At 40.9% G+C, this 15,223-nt stretch overlaps 1 protein-coding gene across 5 annotated transcripts in view; it reads left to right on the top strand.

The window, feature by feature from the left end:
* The window catches only part of SERGEF (secretion regulating guanine nucleotide exchange factor), a 271,297-nt gene that overhangs the window by 123,354 nt on the left and 132,720 nt on the right, over positions 1-15,223 (top strand). For 4 of the 5 annotated variants that reach the window (XM_063094497.1, XM_063094499.1, XM_063094495.1 and 1 more), the window contains one exon: positions 4,232-4,348. The exons of the other annotated variant lie outside the window; for it this stretch is intronic. In XM_063094497.1, the coding sequence (XP_062950567.1) occupies positions 4,232-4,348 (117 nt within the window). The remainder of the gene's footprint in view (positions 1-4,231; positions 4,349-15,223) is intronic. 5 annotated transcript variants of the gene reach the window in all.

Here is a 15,223-nt window from a genome sequence, read left to right as displayed (position 1 = left end):
GTCTGTCTCATTCAGTCTAGGACACTCAGTCTCTTGCCACAAAGGGTAGGCACAACTCCCCTTACTGTGGCCTGGTCCTCTGCTTTTCAACTGCAACTTCTTGCCTATGTGGAAGGTCTAATCTGAAAACTTTTTCCCAGGAGCTCCTTTTTGGACATCTGACATCTTTGTGTCCAAGATTGGAGAACCTAGTTTCTATTCCTTTGGATATAAATTTCCTTTTTCCAGTTTGAGAGACATACCTAGGATGATCACCATTCAGGTGGTACTTCTTACTACACTCCTTACGGATGTAGTTCTGGCTTGACCTCTGTACGAGTCTAATAGTATAATGATACCTTAGCCATATTATCAAGAAGACATCCATATTCTGATAATTACTCAGACAAAATAACCCATTATCCTGTGCCATCCCAACTAGGCCCTGATCTACTTAAAGTTCATCATTAGTGCCATCCCTTTGGATTAAGCATTGCCCTTTCCAGCAGCATCTCCCACTGGGTGTGGTAACCTAGCAGGTTCCTCACATCTTGGAGTACATTCCTTTATCAATATGCGTTCTTCTCCTTCACAAGGATTCTGGAACAACTTGTGGATTCCGGAACAATTTGTAAGCACTGATGTCTTGAGACAAAAGAGGCATGTTTCTGGTCAACACTTATAATAATAGGTGCCATTACATTGTTTATTTCGATTACAAAATATAGTATATCTTGTATGTTTCTTTAAACAGTCATGTGAAGTAGGTGTTATGTTCCTATTTCCCCAATGAAGAATCTAAGATTCCTAGAGAAAAAAAGGCTTGGCTTGCCCAAGATCACAGCTAGTCAGTGGTAGAATCGCCTAACTGCAAAAGCTGAACTTTTTCCATTGTACCTCCTGGCTCTTCCTACCAGCATCTTCTCTTTGATCTGCCTAGGCTTATTCTGGCATTAGCCGCAGGTTTTTTCTGTGATTCCAGGCTAAACTACTTATTATTTTCTCTTCTGTTCTGTACCTTTTTAGTCTTGAGAGAATTCCATAGGTTCTGGCAGGAACAAGTTTATTCCTCTCAGACCCTGAGATTCTGCTGTGGCTTGCCATGCTGACTGTGGAACCCCATCTACTTCCTTAGCTAGAGCTCCTGCTGGTTTCTACTTTTACTTTTCCTATTGTCAAGTTTGTTCATGGTCTGAACCTTAGATCCTGCTTTATCCCCTAATCTGTCCCATATTTCTCACTGTTCTTCCTGTCAGTCTTGCTTCTTTTGTAGACTAAGGCTCCCCCTCCTATCAGGTAGGCTCAGTTTCCCACTTTATTTATTTACTCCTTCACTGATTTATCAACCATTTTCTGAATACCAATGTCAAGCACTGTATTTAGGCACTGGGGTTCCAAGATGTTAAAACATGATTGAAGAGACCGAGGAATCAGAAGCCCTTTTCAGTTCCATATGGTAATAATTGTGATGTCATAAACATAAGATGTATGTGGGAGCATAGGAGAAGGAATAGGTAATCCAGATTTGGGGGGTCAGGGAAGTTTTCTTGGAAGAGATCACAACTAAACTGAGTCCTAAGGGGTAAGTTGAAGTTGGCTGAGTGAGTGAGTGGTGGTGGTAGTGGTGGTTGGGGGAGTAGTGAGAAGGGCAAAATTCCAGGCAGAAAGAACTACTTATATGAAGACCCAAAGCTGCATGTTCAGGAAACTGCAAGCACTTTGGCCTGACTGGAGCAGAGCTTGAGCGGATGGTGAGGGATGAGGCAGGAGAGGTAGTCTGGAGCCACATTGTGCAGGACTCATTTTGTTCTGAAGGTGATGAGGGGCCATTGAAAGATTTGAAGTAGAGGAGTGGCTTGTTTAGAATAGTGTTTTAGAAAGATCACTGTGGTAGCAGGTTGCACAATGGATTGGAGAAAGAGAGGGAGATGAGCTGAGTCAGAAGACTGTGATAGTGGTTGAGGCCTGAGTAGAGGAGAACTTCAACTAAGTTTATGGCAGCAATAATGGAGAAAAGTAAATGGATTCAGAATATCAGACAGGTGGAATTTTTAGGACTAGTAGCTGATTAGCTGTCCATACAGTTAAGAGGATGTGTGCTGTTTTGTCTCATTCTTACATATGTCTCTCTTGCTACTCCTACATGTAGTCCTTTTTGCTGTCAGAAGAGAAACCTGTTTCCCAGGTGGCTCTGTTTACCCTTCCTGCTTTCCCCACTGCATCTTCCCTGAGATCCTTCTCCTTTTGGCTAACCCTACCTTTATCATCTGTCTGATCAATGTCCAGGAATAAAAAGGAATAAATAAAAGGAATAAGAGGCAAGTATTTGTCTTGCAATTTTTGAATAGGAAATCTTTAAACACAGTGGGAACATCAAGGGAAGAGTAGGCAAATTGAAATGCACCAGGCTGGTGACATTTGGAACTGTCCTGTCTATGGTAGTGCTGACCAATTTAATCTTTCATGTAATGGAACATAGCATTAGTATTGGAAGGGACCTTAGAGTTCTTCCAGTTCATCATCCTCATTTTGTAGATGAAGACTTTGAAGTCTCTAGGGCTCATTTGGTTTGCCCAGGATCACAATTAGCTAGTAGCAGAACTGAGACCAGAATGGAGGCCCTCTAGTTCAGTTCTCATTTGAGTAGCCAGATGAAAGTACGTGATTTTTTGTCATAAGTTTGACAATTTGGCAGTCTGGAAAATAAAAGAGAAACTCACAGGATATTTTAATGACAGTCTAGTTTGATATTCTCCCTTTTCCCTGAGAGACTAAAAATAGCTTGTCCAAGGTCACAGAGTGAGCAAGGGGTAGAGGGACCTGCAGACTTGTTGCCCAATGCTCTTTCTAGTACAGTCCAAAGTCTCACCTAGGGCTCAAGACTTTAACAGCTTTGGCTCCAAGGACACTGAACAGAATCATTCTTTAAATGCAGTGCAACCATAATCTATTTCATAAAATCCAAAAGACATTCTTTCTTTTTTCCTTGAGTGTTCTCTTTTTTTATTATTTGATAAAAGTGTATGGCTGTGGAAATTACGTCAGTTTAATTAGGCTGCTTGACACAGTACTTTTCCACTGAATTTACTAGGAACCGTGAATTTGTTGTAACAAACTGCACTGCCGGCTGCAGTATCTGATTGGCATGCCAGGAGCATCACTAGCAAACAGCTAAATAGAGATTGAGAAGAAAACTGGGTCAGGAAACAAGCCTCCTGTACCTGCAGAGGCTGCAGAAGGCAGCGCAGAGGCGGCAGGTGGCCACAGCATGGCACTGTCTCCTATAGCCTAAGCTACTGAGCACCCCACCCCCACTTATTCTGTGCTGCAGCATCCTTCCCTCCCGCCCCCCGCTTTGCAGGTGATTGTTCCTGTGGCCATTTTGCCTCCTGTTTCTCTACAGACCACAAAGCTTTTATACCTGCCAGCTCAAGAATAGCTTTTTCTCAATAAAAAAGTAAGACTGTTTCAGACTGAATCTCTCTTAGCCACTGGTATTCCAAACCATGGAGTAAGTCTTTTGGCTTTCCAAAGCTGGTTTTGTCAGGAGGCTGAAACTGTATTTCCAAGTTCTGCAGAGACAAGAAAAGGGTCAGTAATGTTTCAGTTTGCCTCTCTCCTGTTTTTCTTCCCCACCGCCCCTCGATTATAGAGCATCCATCTCAGGAAGTCCTAGTGCTGAGCACCAAGACAAATTGAGAGCTCCTAAAGGGAGGAGTGAGTGATTATGCCAGAAGGCTCATGGGAAGCCTCTTGAAGGCAGTGGTATTTGCACTAGACTTTGAGTAATGAATTGGGTCAAGACAGGGAGAAATGAGGGAAGATGCTGGTGGCCTGCCCATGCTGGTCTCAGAGCAGCCTTGTAGAGGCTGGAGACCTCTACTGTAACCCAGGGCTAGAATCTGTCTCGGAATGTCAAGGCTAACTGGGACCCTAAGGATCTGCTCATCCAAACTCCTTATTTTATACATGAATGGGCTAAGGTACAGAGAGGAGAGAGCTAGAACACAGGCCAGCCCAGTGCTATTATAATCACACTATGCACTTGTACTCATTACAAATGGGGCTCCAGTTCCTCCTTTAGGTTTTCACTGCTGTTGTCTTTTTTCTAACTCCTGTCATGTGAACTGAGAGATACCCAATGGTCTCCACCTGTAAATTACTCATTAGGAAAGAAGTCCTAGGTCCTGCTAACCTTGAATTCTGAGGTCACTTGGATCACTGTCACAACTGTATCCTCCTCCTTCCATAGGCCAAGCCAGATCAGGCCAGTGCTGGTTGTTCAGCAGGGCTGGTGCCTCCCCAAGAACACTTGATAAGAATGGGTCTCGCTTCAGAGCAAAGGCTGAAATTCTCACAGTCAAGAAAGGTGAGTGTGGCAGGAACCCAGGCCATTGTGTTTTCATGTTATTCTGTGAGAAAATTGGGCTCATTTTGACTCAAAATTGTTTTCAGTAAATTGTACTTAAATTTATTGAAATTTGCTTTAAAGACAACTTTTGTTAGACATTTTAATTTTGTACAGCATCTTCCCCTTTTGAGGAGAAATCACAGGATGGAATAAAAACAATTTCCTTAATAATTTTCCCTGGATCTTTTGAATGGTCTCAATTCAATATGAGGGATGCTGTCTTTGGACCAATTATTGATGTTACAACTGAAATGCAGAAATGTGTACCCATTTTCTGATAAACGTACCAAGGTTTGCTAATCAAATGAACCAACACTTCGAACAATTTCAAGGTTAACATGTTTTGGAAGACAGTTGATAATTCAAATGTCAAGTAGCCTCTGGCTTGAGCGAAGTGGAATGAACAGTCAAACATGCCCATTAGAATAGTTGTGGGACGTTTTAGCTGTGAAAATCGGGCTTTGATGACCCTGGAAGTGAGGAAGCCAGAACGGATCCAGTCATCCTCAAGCAGAGTTTCCTGTATTGTATTGTGTTGTGTTGTATTAGATTGGATTGTATTTTTGGTCAGAGCAGGTGGTTTTTTAATGCCCCCAAACAATTTCCCTGGTCTTAGATGGTTATATCCACTTACAGATTGGTAGGCCTTGCCTCTAGTTGGTATTTACTAAAAGAAAGAAAGGGAGAGAAGGAAAGAAGAAATGCTTCTTGAAACCTAGGTGGGTTTCCACTCAAAGGCTGACACATTCATAGAAATTTCCATGTATAAATCATTTTGGGGTCAAACTAGGACTTGTATGTAGACATCTGAACAGTTCATTGAAATGATTGGAATAGACAGAGAGAAGCTAGAGAGATATTGTAATTTGAAGGTTGTCAAGAGTCACCTGTCTTCCTGGAGGGATTACATAAAGGAAAGTGAAAGACAGGCTGCGTTTACAGTGGAATGCCCCAACAAGGTTTGGTTTGGTATGGCGGAAGCCATCTGGATAGTCTTTCCCGAACTTGTCCACCCCTGGTCACAGTCTCTGTAGTCATGGACACTTATCTTAAGAGTGGCTCTTAGTCCTCAGCCAATCACTTTAGCTGCTGCGAAAGGTAGCTTGGAGAACCCAGACTCTTCTCCTTGAGGACTCTGCCTCAGGCGGTGGCTCATGCTCCTGGTTCCAGCCTTAGAAATGCATTTCTGTAAAGAAGTATATGAGACAAAAAATCACTATAGTGTGTAAGGCAGTGAACTTATTACTTTTTTTCCTCTTTCCTAGCTCTGCTACTATCCCAACCCCTGAATACTTTTCTGAATATACTCCCCTGGCCCTAGATAACCACTCCTCTATTCTGGGCACAGAGCAGATGTGGGCCAGCTGATCTGGTGCTTGTGGTCATGCCTTCAAGGCCTACAAGACTGAGAGGTAAAGGAGGGACTGTAGTGTCCACTGCTGATGGCTGTTATCTTGCCCCTTAAGACCATCTGCAGGACATGGAGACTCCCCTTTCCCTCTCTTGCCACAGGTGCCCTCTCGCCTACTTTGGTGACTCCCTGTTTCTGATGCTGGTTAGGAAGCTCAGGCAGCTTCAGTGTGCCTCTTTCTTCTTTTCATACCTATCTATTCAATTACTAAATCCTGTGATTTCACAAACCCAGCAATTTCCCTCATATCTATCCCCATCTTTTCACTTCTGCTGCCACCTGAATGATTGCAAACAAGCTTCTCTTCCCAACGCTTTGCACTGGAAATGTCTGTCCTGGCTGCAGCCTCTACAACATCACCTTCCACGGCTCGCTGGCCAGGCCTCTCATCATTTACTTGTTTGCATCTCAGGCTCTTATATTAAATGTTCATTAAATGTTCTACGATCTATCCAGAGCAAACTTGTGAGAACAGGGAGGGAAAAAGCAAATATCTATCTTCTCTACTGTCATTTCTTTCAAATGAATGAATTAAATATTTTTATTGCCTTGAAGATTAATTATCTTCTGTCCCCAGGCCAGGTTTAATATTCTAGCTGTATCTCCTTGTAACTGGGACCTGACAGTTGGAATTTCTGCTCCACTCTAAACTCTGTGCTTTTGCCAGGTTTCTCCTCATCTCCACATCATGTAGGCTTCTGCAGTGAGTCACAGTCTAGGGATTCAGAGAGAGTAGAGTCTGACCTATAGGATTTAGATTAAGTACTGACTCGTAGATCACAGAGCTGAGACACCTCCTGAAATCTTCTGGTCCTTTCTGGCACATGAGATACTGTTATTGTACTTAACAGATAAAACACCTGAGACCCAGAGAGTTTAAATGACTAACCCAAGGCCACCTGGCTAATAAATTTTGGACCCTAATGCCAGACTAGACTTTAGGCTGTAAATATACTTTATCCTCTTCAGACAAGCCAACTCTTAATGTGCAGAAGGCATCAACTCTCTGAATTTCTCTTTTCATATAAAACAATTTTAGGACCCCCTTTTGCAATCCTATTCTTTGTCAGTGTAAGGAAGGAAAAGCAGCCTAGAAGTCACCACCTCCCAGTCAGGCAATGTCGGTGGGTAGGCACACATCCCTTGTCCCCCAGAAAACTCATGGGGTCAGCATGTGGGAAACTCTAGTCCTACATGCCTCTTGTTCAGTCAATCCTTGTAGGCCCTCATGTACAGAAGGATTCTTGTCTGTCTCTAAAGTGGCTTCTCAATTCTTCCTAGCAAGCACAAATTCCTTATTTCTGCCTGTGTACCACCTCAAACTAAAAAATTAAACTCTTTTCTTCCTACATATGCTGGTCCCCCTACACCCTCCCCACCTTTCAAAAATCCCTCTGTTTTCCTAGGTGTTCTTTTGTTCTAATTACCTAGGCTTTGAGTTCTCTATGACTTAGCTTGATAAGAGTTCTCCAGTCATTTAGTCTGTCTGCACTCACCAACACTGCCATGTTTTCCCTTGAACATGGCTTGCAAATTCAACCATTCCTCTCTGCTCCTTTGTGGCTGCCACCAGCCACAGCCAGGTGTTTGTGCCTGCTTTCCTGGACCACTGTAGCAGTCTTTTAGTTATCTCTTGTTCTTTTATCCTTCATTCATCATGCAGATTGATAGACTCAAAACACTGCCCTACTTTGGAGCTTAAAACTTCATGAAGCTATCAGGCCAAGCATTCTAGCTCTTTTATAATCTAATCCTCCACCCCCAGTATGAGTTGTTCATACCAGTTAGGCTGAGCTACTCATGTCTCTTACATATTTAGTGATTCTTTACTCATTTGTTCCTCTCCTTCGTTGAAAACATTTCTTTGCAAACTGTAAAGCATGCAGGGTTTTATCTGTTCAACAAGTATTCTGCTGTTGTACTTGAAATGGAAGAATGGAGTTTTGGATTTGGTAACTGTGTGCTGTGTACTGATAATTTGCGTATATATCTTGTTTAATCCTCTTTATATTCCATTGAGTTAGGATGAGCTATGTTCATATTATAGATATGGAAACTGAGGCCCTGATAAGGAAAACATGTTCTGCTATGCTGTGGACCTGGTGCTAGAGGGGGAATGATGGGTGGGAACTAAAGTCTAGTCTGGCAGGAGGTATAGGATATGCACATAAACAGCTGTCATGGAAAAAAATGCCTGTTTTTCCTGAGAACTGTACTTGTGGTGCTATAGAAATTCTAAGGATGATGAGATTTATTATAGCTGGGGTATTAGGGAGGGCTTCATGGAGAAGTTAGATTTGGGTGTGAAGGATGGGCAGTATTTTAACAGGAGCTGAGAGGTGGGGATAGGAGGGAGGGACTAGCATAGGCAGCGGGACAGAGAAGAAATGTCCTTGGTGTCACCAGAGATCATCAGTGTGTAGCCCGCTTTGGTTAGAGCACAAGATCCTTGTGGGGGAAGATGTAGTGGGATATTAGGCTGTAAAGGTGATCTGTAGCCTGTTCACAGATGAACACTTAAATGTGTGTCTAAAAGATTCATGGTTTGTCCTATAAAGGCATAGGGAAGCCATTAGCAGATTCTCAACAGGGGTGTTACTAGTCTGGGCTGAGATTTAGAAAAGTTACCTTGGGTACTGTATTAATCCATTTATGTTGCTTATAACAAAATACCTGAAACTGGGCAATTTATTTAAAAAATGAAATTTATTGCTTACAGTTTCTGAGGCTGGGAAGTCCAAAGTCCAGGGAACACAGCTGGTTAAAATCTCGGTGGTGACAGTGACCCAGGGGTCTCACATTGCAAGATAGTGGAAGCAGGGACAGCCGAGAGAGTAAGAGAGCCCGACTCTCCTCTTCTTTAAAATCTCTCAGAACCATGCCCCTGATGGCCATTTTTAGTGCATTCACTATGGCATGGTCCTATGACCCAATCACCTCTTCCAGGCTCCACCTTTCAGTTATTAGAATAGGATTTCACACCCTCTTAACAGTCACAGTGGAGGCTAAGTTTCTAATGCATAAAACTTGGGGGACACAATTCAAGCTTCAGTGAGTTTTGGAGGGACATAATTCAATCCTCTACAGGCACCCAATGAATTGGAGAGAAGGAGAAATAGCAGAGAGAAGAAATGATTAATAAGCTATTGCCATTGTCCAATCCAGATGTTCTAAGGGCCTGAAATAGTACAGTGGCAGTGGAGATGGAGAATAAGGGTAACACGAGAGCAGAACCACAGGGGAAGATTATAGGACTTGGTGATTGGCTAGACTTGTGGAGTGAGAAGAAGATTCAGAGATGATTCTGAGGTGACTGCAAGGGTGGTGATGGCAGCACCAAACAGAAATAGGAGGGTCGGGAGAGAAAACAGATTTGAGGTTGAGAAGAAGTGAGGTGGTGGTAGATGGTATGCTCTGTTTTGTGCATTTCAGGTGAATTTTAGGTGAAGGTGAATTGCCTGTTTCACATCTGTGCTCAGTGTTCTTCACCACTACTACCACCATTCTCAGCCCTCTTCTCTCCTTCCTCTTTATTTAGCAGACTTTTGGCTGCCTTTTACAATACAGCTGAGTGAAACCTGCAAGTGGACCTTTCTTATCTGAACATTTCTGAGGTACCATTCATGCCACTCGGTGTCTCCTAAGCCCAATCTTCCCAACATGTGCCACCATACACTAAGTATCTGTATATGTGGGGTGAGCACCCGGTGGTTATAATAGACATAACACCAATAGTCCATGTTTGTATAAACGTTTATAGTTGTCAAAGCACTTAGAATGGTAAGAAGACTGTTGTACTTTCCCACCAATCCCCTAGGTAGGGTCTGAACCACTGACTCAATAAGTTAAAAAGGTTATTAGAGAATAAAGGGTACATTTTAGTTTAATGATAAATGCAGATGAAGCCTTAGCACATATCAAATAGGAAAGTCAGGATGATTTTTAGCTGCTGTAAGTAGGTAGGCTCTGTTGGAAGGGATGATCAAATTTAAAAATATATTCAGGTGATAATGCTAAGATTGATATTTTATGGGTATTAATAATAGCTGTCATGTATTGGATACTTTTTACAGATACTATTGCTCTAAACATTTTACATATGGTATAATTAGTTCAAATCTCATAATAACCTAGGAAAATAGCAACCATTGTTATCCCTGTTTTTTAGATGGGGAAACTGAGACACTTAGAGTTTAGCAACTTGTCCGAGGTCACAGAGCTTGGATGTGGCAGATACAGGATTCAGACTCAGGCTGTCTTTTTCCAGAGCCTGGAATGTTAGCCACTGTGCGTACCGCCTCTCAGTGATACTTCAGCTAGCCTTGAAATACTATTTAAAGCAAACTTCAGCCTACTGTACTCTTAATTCCACAAAAGCAGGGACATTGTCTTCTTTCTCTTTGTATCCCTAGTGCCAGCACAGTGCCTTGCACATAGTATGTGTTCATTAAATATTTGTCAAATGTATCTCTCTAAGTCACTTTTCCTAATCTGATATGAAGTGAAGGTGGGCAAAGAGGTTTTTTATTCTAGCATTTTATTTTATTTTTACTGTTGCTGCTAGAGATGTATTTTACAGAAGTATAGTGTGGTGATATAGCACCACCTCTGGTGTAGTTTTGGACAAATTACTGAGACTCTCTAAACCTCAGTTTTATTATCTGTAAAATAGAACTAATGATAGAACCTGCTATATAGGGCTTTAGTAAGGATTAAATGAAATAATCCTTGTTAAGCTTTTATTATTGTACTTGACACATAGTACTCAATGAATATTGGATTATATTATTACTGAGGGAAATTTTGAAACTGTAGAAGGGAACAAAAAGCAATTTTTAGGGTAGGACCAAAAGTTTGATTAAAATGGAAATATATACAATGCTTTTAAAATGCCCTTTACAGGTCTAAAATTATTATGTTAGTTGATGGATATGAAAGTGTTTTGTTTGCTCATAAAATTATCATGGCTGACACATTTAAAGAGAATTAAACTCAGGAAGTTTTGTAAGTGTTTCTTTTCCTCCTCTTCCTTCTAAATTTTTTTTCTTTTCCTTCCTTCCTTCCTTCCTTCCTTCCTTCCTTCCTTCCTTCCTTCCTTCCTTCCTTCCTTCCTTCCTTCCTTCCTTCCTTCCTTCCTTCCTTCCTTCCTTCCTTCCTTCCTTCCTTCCTTCCTTCCTTCCTTCCTTCCTTCCTTCCTTCCTTCCTTCCTTCTTTCTTTCTTTCTTTCTTTCCTTTCTTTTTTTTTTTTTTGGCAGCTGGCCCATATGTGGAACCATTGACTTTGCTGTTGTCAACACTGTGTTCTAACCAAATGAGCTCACAGTCCAGCCTAATTTTTTTTTTTATGAAAGATAAAATAGGTCTGGGAAAAAAATGTTTCCCCACTCCTTAACAACTTCATACTTCTTTTGTTTCTCAGAGCCATTAGATATCCATGCAATGGACAAAGAGGTAAGTGAACCAGCATGTAGGCATCCACTTTATCCAGTATACTCAGTATAAATTCAATCCTCATGATAGTCCTGTGAGGGTTAAGTACTATAGTTCTTGTTATGCAGATGAAGAAATTGAGGTCCAGAAAGTCTAAGTGACTTGGCCAAGTTCACAGAACTAATAGATGGTAGAACCAGAAGTTAAACCTACTGTCACTTGGACTATTGCAGTAGCGTGCTGACAGTCTGTGATTGCAGATTCCATGGTCTTTTCCCCTGCCATGCAGCCTTCCTGCTGCATGTGGATGAGGGTGACAATTTATATTTATAGCTTCACATTAGAGCTGCTAGAACAAGTAATTCATTAAAAAGTATTTAATCTCTATATTGCTTGAAGGCAGAGCAGGGCCAGATTTCTGAGTTCCTCTGTCACCATTGTTGCCTGCTGCTTATTTAAAATACTTTTAAAAATAGTGTTAAATTACTGTGAATACTCAACTCTCCCAGTATGGCCCCTCTGTAAATGGGACATATTGTTAAAAGGAACTTGACAAGAGAAATTCATGTAGCATAGCTTTTTGAAAACTTGGTTATTCCCTTTTGGAATGTGTGTTTTCAGGTTTCAAATTGTGCTTTTGGTAGGCTGTTTACCTTCATTGGGGCTATTGAGGCCCTCAGTCTTGTTAGAGTGGCAGAGAAATAAATGAATATGCAGTGGTGTGTTTTGTGAATGAGTCTCTTCAGCCTCCAGTGCTGGGCTGAGGGTGCATTTGGAGACAGAAAAGTGAGACAGGAAGTGGATGAAACCAGTCAATCTACCCACCCCAACTCCTGCCTTTCTATCACTATAAATTAGATTTGTCTTTCTACCTGCTTTCTATCACTATAAATCAGATTTGTCTTTCCTAGAGTTTCATGTTAATGAAATCAGAGAGTATCTACTTTTTTGTGCCTGGTTTCTTTCCCTTAGCACAATATTTTTGAGATTCATCCATGTTGTTATGTGTATCAGTGGATTGTTCCTTTTTTATTGATGAGTGGAATTTCATTATACAGTATACTACAGTTTGTTTATCTATTTATCCATTGTGTTAGTTTTCTCTTGCTATGTAAGAAATCACCACAAATCTGTGACTTAAAACAGCATGTATTATTAGCTCATAGTTCCATAGGTCAGAAGTCTGGGTGGGATTGGTTGATTTTCTGCTTAGGATTTCACAAAGCCTAAATCAAGGTGTCATCTGGGCTAAATTCTCACTTGGAGACTTTAGGGAAGAATCTGCTTCTAAGGTCATTCAAATTATGGGCAGATTTCAGTTCCTTAGGATTATAGGACTGAGGTCCCTGTTTCCTTGCTGGTTGTCAGCCCGGGGTTGTTCTCAGCAATTAGACGCTGCTCTTCAGTCCTTGCACGAGGCCCCTCCATTGTTAAAGTCAGCAGTGGTGCATCCAATCCTTCTTGTGCTTCCAGTCTTTCTGGATTCTATTTTTGCCATCAGCCGGAGAAAACTCTGTGCTTTTAAAGAGTATGTGTGATTATATCAGGTCTACCTGTTGACAGCACTTCCATTTTTGGTAGACCTTTAGTTTTTGAATGGCCTTTCTGATAACAAACTGTGCTTTGACATTTTAAGCCTTTCTAACCATTCATCCTCATTCTGCCGTCTTATTCTGCCACCTGATTCCCCTTGTCCTGTCCTGTGGCCCTTGTACTTTCCAAGTCTTCTCTTCTTGAGACTTTTTAAAAACACTCATTTTTTTTTTACCTTTATTTTTTATGTGACATGTTGTAGCATAGCATTAAATGTACTCCCTGTAATTATACATAATTAGATTTAAGTTCCAGCTATGCCACCTACTACTGTGTTATTAGATAAATTAACTTCTCTATCTATGTGTACCTCGTAGGATTAATTCACAGATTAAATAAGCTAATGCAAAACTCTTAAGCACCTTCCCAGTCACATTATATACACCCAGCATATGTTAGCCCATATTATTATTTCAGTATTGTTGCCCTTTCCCCATTTTGACCTTTTTCTTCTGGATATGATCTATTTTGTCAGTGACCCTAATAAAATGTACTGCCCAAATTGTATAGGTGCCTTAAAGAGGTTCACAGTCCTTTTTTCAATAATTCTACTGTAGAAAATTTGTCCCAAGGAAATAATCAGAGATATAGGTAAAGATTTTTGTTCAAGAATGTTTGTCACAACCCAATTTATAATAGCAAAATATTGAAGGCAACCTAGGTACTCAGCTGTAGGGAAATAGTGAAATAGGACATATTCCTATGATATAAAGTCATAAAAATCACATTTTCAATGAAAATAATGACATGGGAAACATAACATTATGTTAAGTGTAAAATTCATGGTATAAAACTGAATATATAGTATGACCCCAGCTGTGTTTCTGAAATTATATGTATTTTATTCACACAAAGACAAATATTGATAGGAAAAAAACTGAAGGAAATATACCATGTGTTAACAGTGAACAGTGGGACTATAGGTGCTTTTTATTTTCCTTATTAAATTTTCTCCAATATGTATATATTACTTTTATAATCTAAAACAAAATGAACAAACTTTATTTAAAAATTATTTTATGTATGTGGCCCAGAATAGAACCTAATAATCTACAACTTTGTTTTGGACCAGAAAAGTTGCAGAGTCATGTCAGTAGATCAAGAAGGTATTTGTGATAATCCACTCAGCTAGGAACTGTACTGCAGGCAGGAGGATTCCAGCAGGCTTCCCCTGGGAATAGGACAGCAGCACTCCTAAGTCTGCTGACTTCTGGGACTGGGCCTAGGAAAGGAGTCTGTCCAGCTGGGTCACATAGCACCAGTCAGTTGCAACAGATACGTTCATCATTCTTCATGCTGTGTTCATCGTTATACTGCACACACTTTTTATGATAAGCTTTGATGTCTCTGCACATCTTACCTCCATTATTGACCTTTTAATCCCAGAAAGAATAAAACTTTAGGATCGGGTCTCAATAAGTTTTGTTTTGTTTTGTTTTGTTTTGTTTTAATCAAAAAAGCAAAAGTGATCATCAGTGTGAGGAACTCAGGGGCAGCAGAGGGCCTCTTGATCAGGGTCCATGTTCAGGTGCTCCTGCCTCATGCCTGGCAGTGGCCCAGCCAACTGCTACGTAGTTGCGGCAAAGACAAAGATTCTTGGGCTTTGTGCACAAATGGCTCAGAGTCAGACAACCTGTCATCTTGTTTTTTGTTGCTGGGGATAGAATTGAGATAGGAATGGGCTTTACCCCCCCACCCCCCATATACTACAGGGCCACTTTCTAGCTATCCCCACCCTGCGGCATCACCCAGAGGGCTTTCCCTCAGGGTTTGTAGGATCTACCTGTCATGTCTTGGGAAGACATTCTGTTTAGCCACTGATTCAAATTCTGAACATCTGAAGGATCATCTAGTTTCTGAATTTAGCCATTATTTACAGAGTTCAAAGCATGTACAAGACCCTGGTAAGGAGCAAAGGAAGTTCAGAGGTAAATTTAGTGTCATTAATTTAGTATTTCCTGAGTATCTACTGTGTCAGGCTCTGAGCCAAGAGCAGTGTTAGGACTATGTGCAGAGCGCTATGCAAGGCACTGAGGATAGAGATGAATAAGACACAGTCCTCATGCTTAAGAAAGTTATGTATAATATGGGAAGAGACAGATGTGCAAACCACTTACTAATAAGTGGGATAAGTGCTAATTTCTATAGCTGGGCACAGAGGAGGGAGCAATTACTTCTGAAGTGGCATGGACACTTGTTAGCTATCTGCTTTTAGTCAAGGTATATAACTACCCTATTCCTCAGTTAATCTATAAAATGTATAATGGGTTAATCCACATAAGGTATCTAGAAAGGGATTTAGTAGTCAATAAATGTTAGTAATCCTTTTCCTCTTCCTCTTCTCCTTCCTAAGAATGAGTGGAGAAAGTTATACTAAACTGAGGGCACGACATGAGTTG

The sequence above is a fragment of the Cynocephalus volans genome, chromosome 4 (genome assembly GCF_027409185.1).
Source record: "Cynocephalus volans isolate mCynVol1 chromosome 4, mCynVol1.pri, whole genome shotgun sequence".
Lineage (NCBI taxonomy): Eukaryota > Metazoa > Chordata > Mammalia > Dermoptera > Cynocephalidae > Cynocephalus > Cynocephalus volans.
This window is presented reverse-complemented; position numbering and strand designations above follow the sequence as displayed.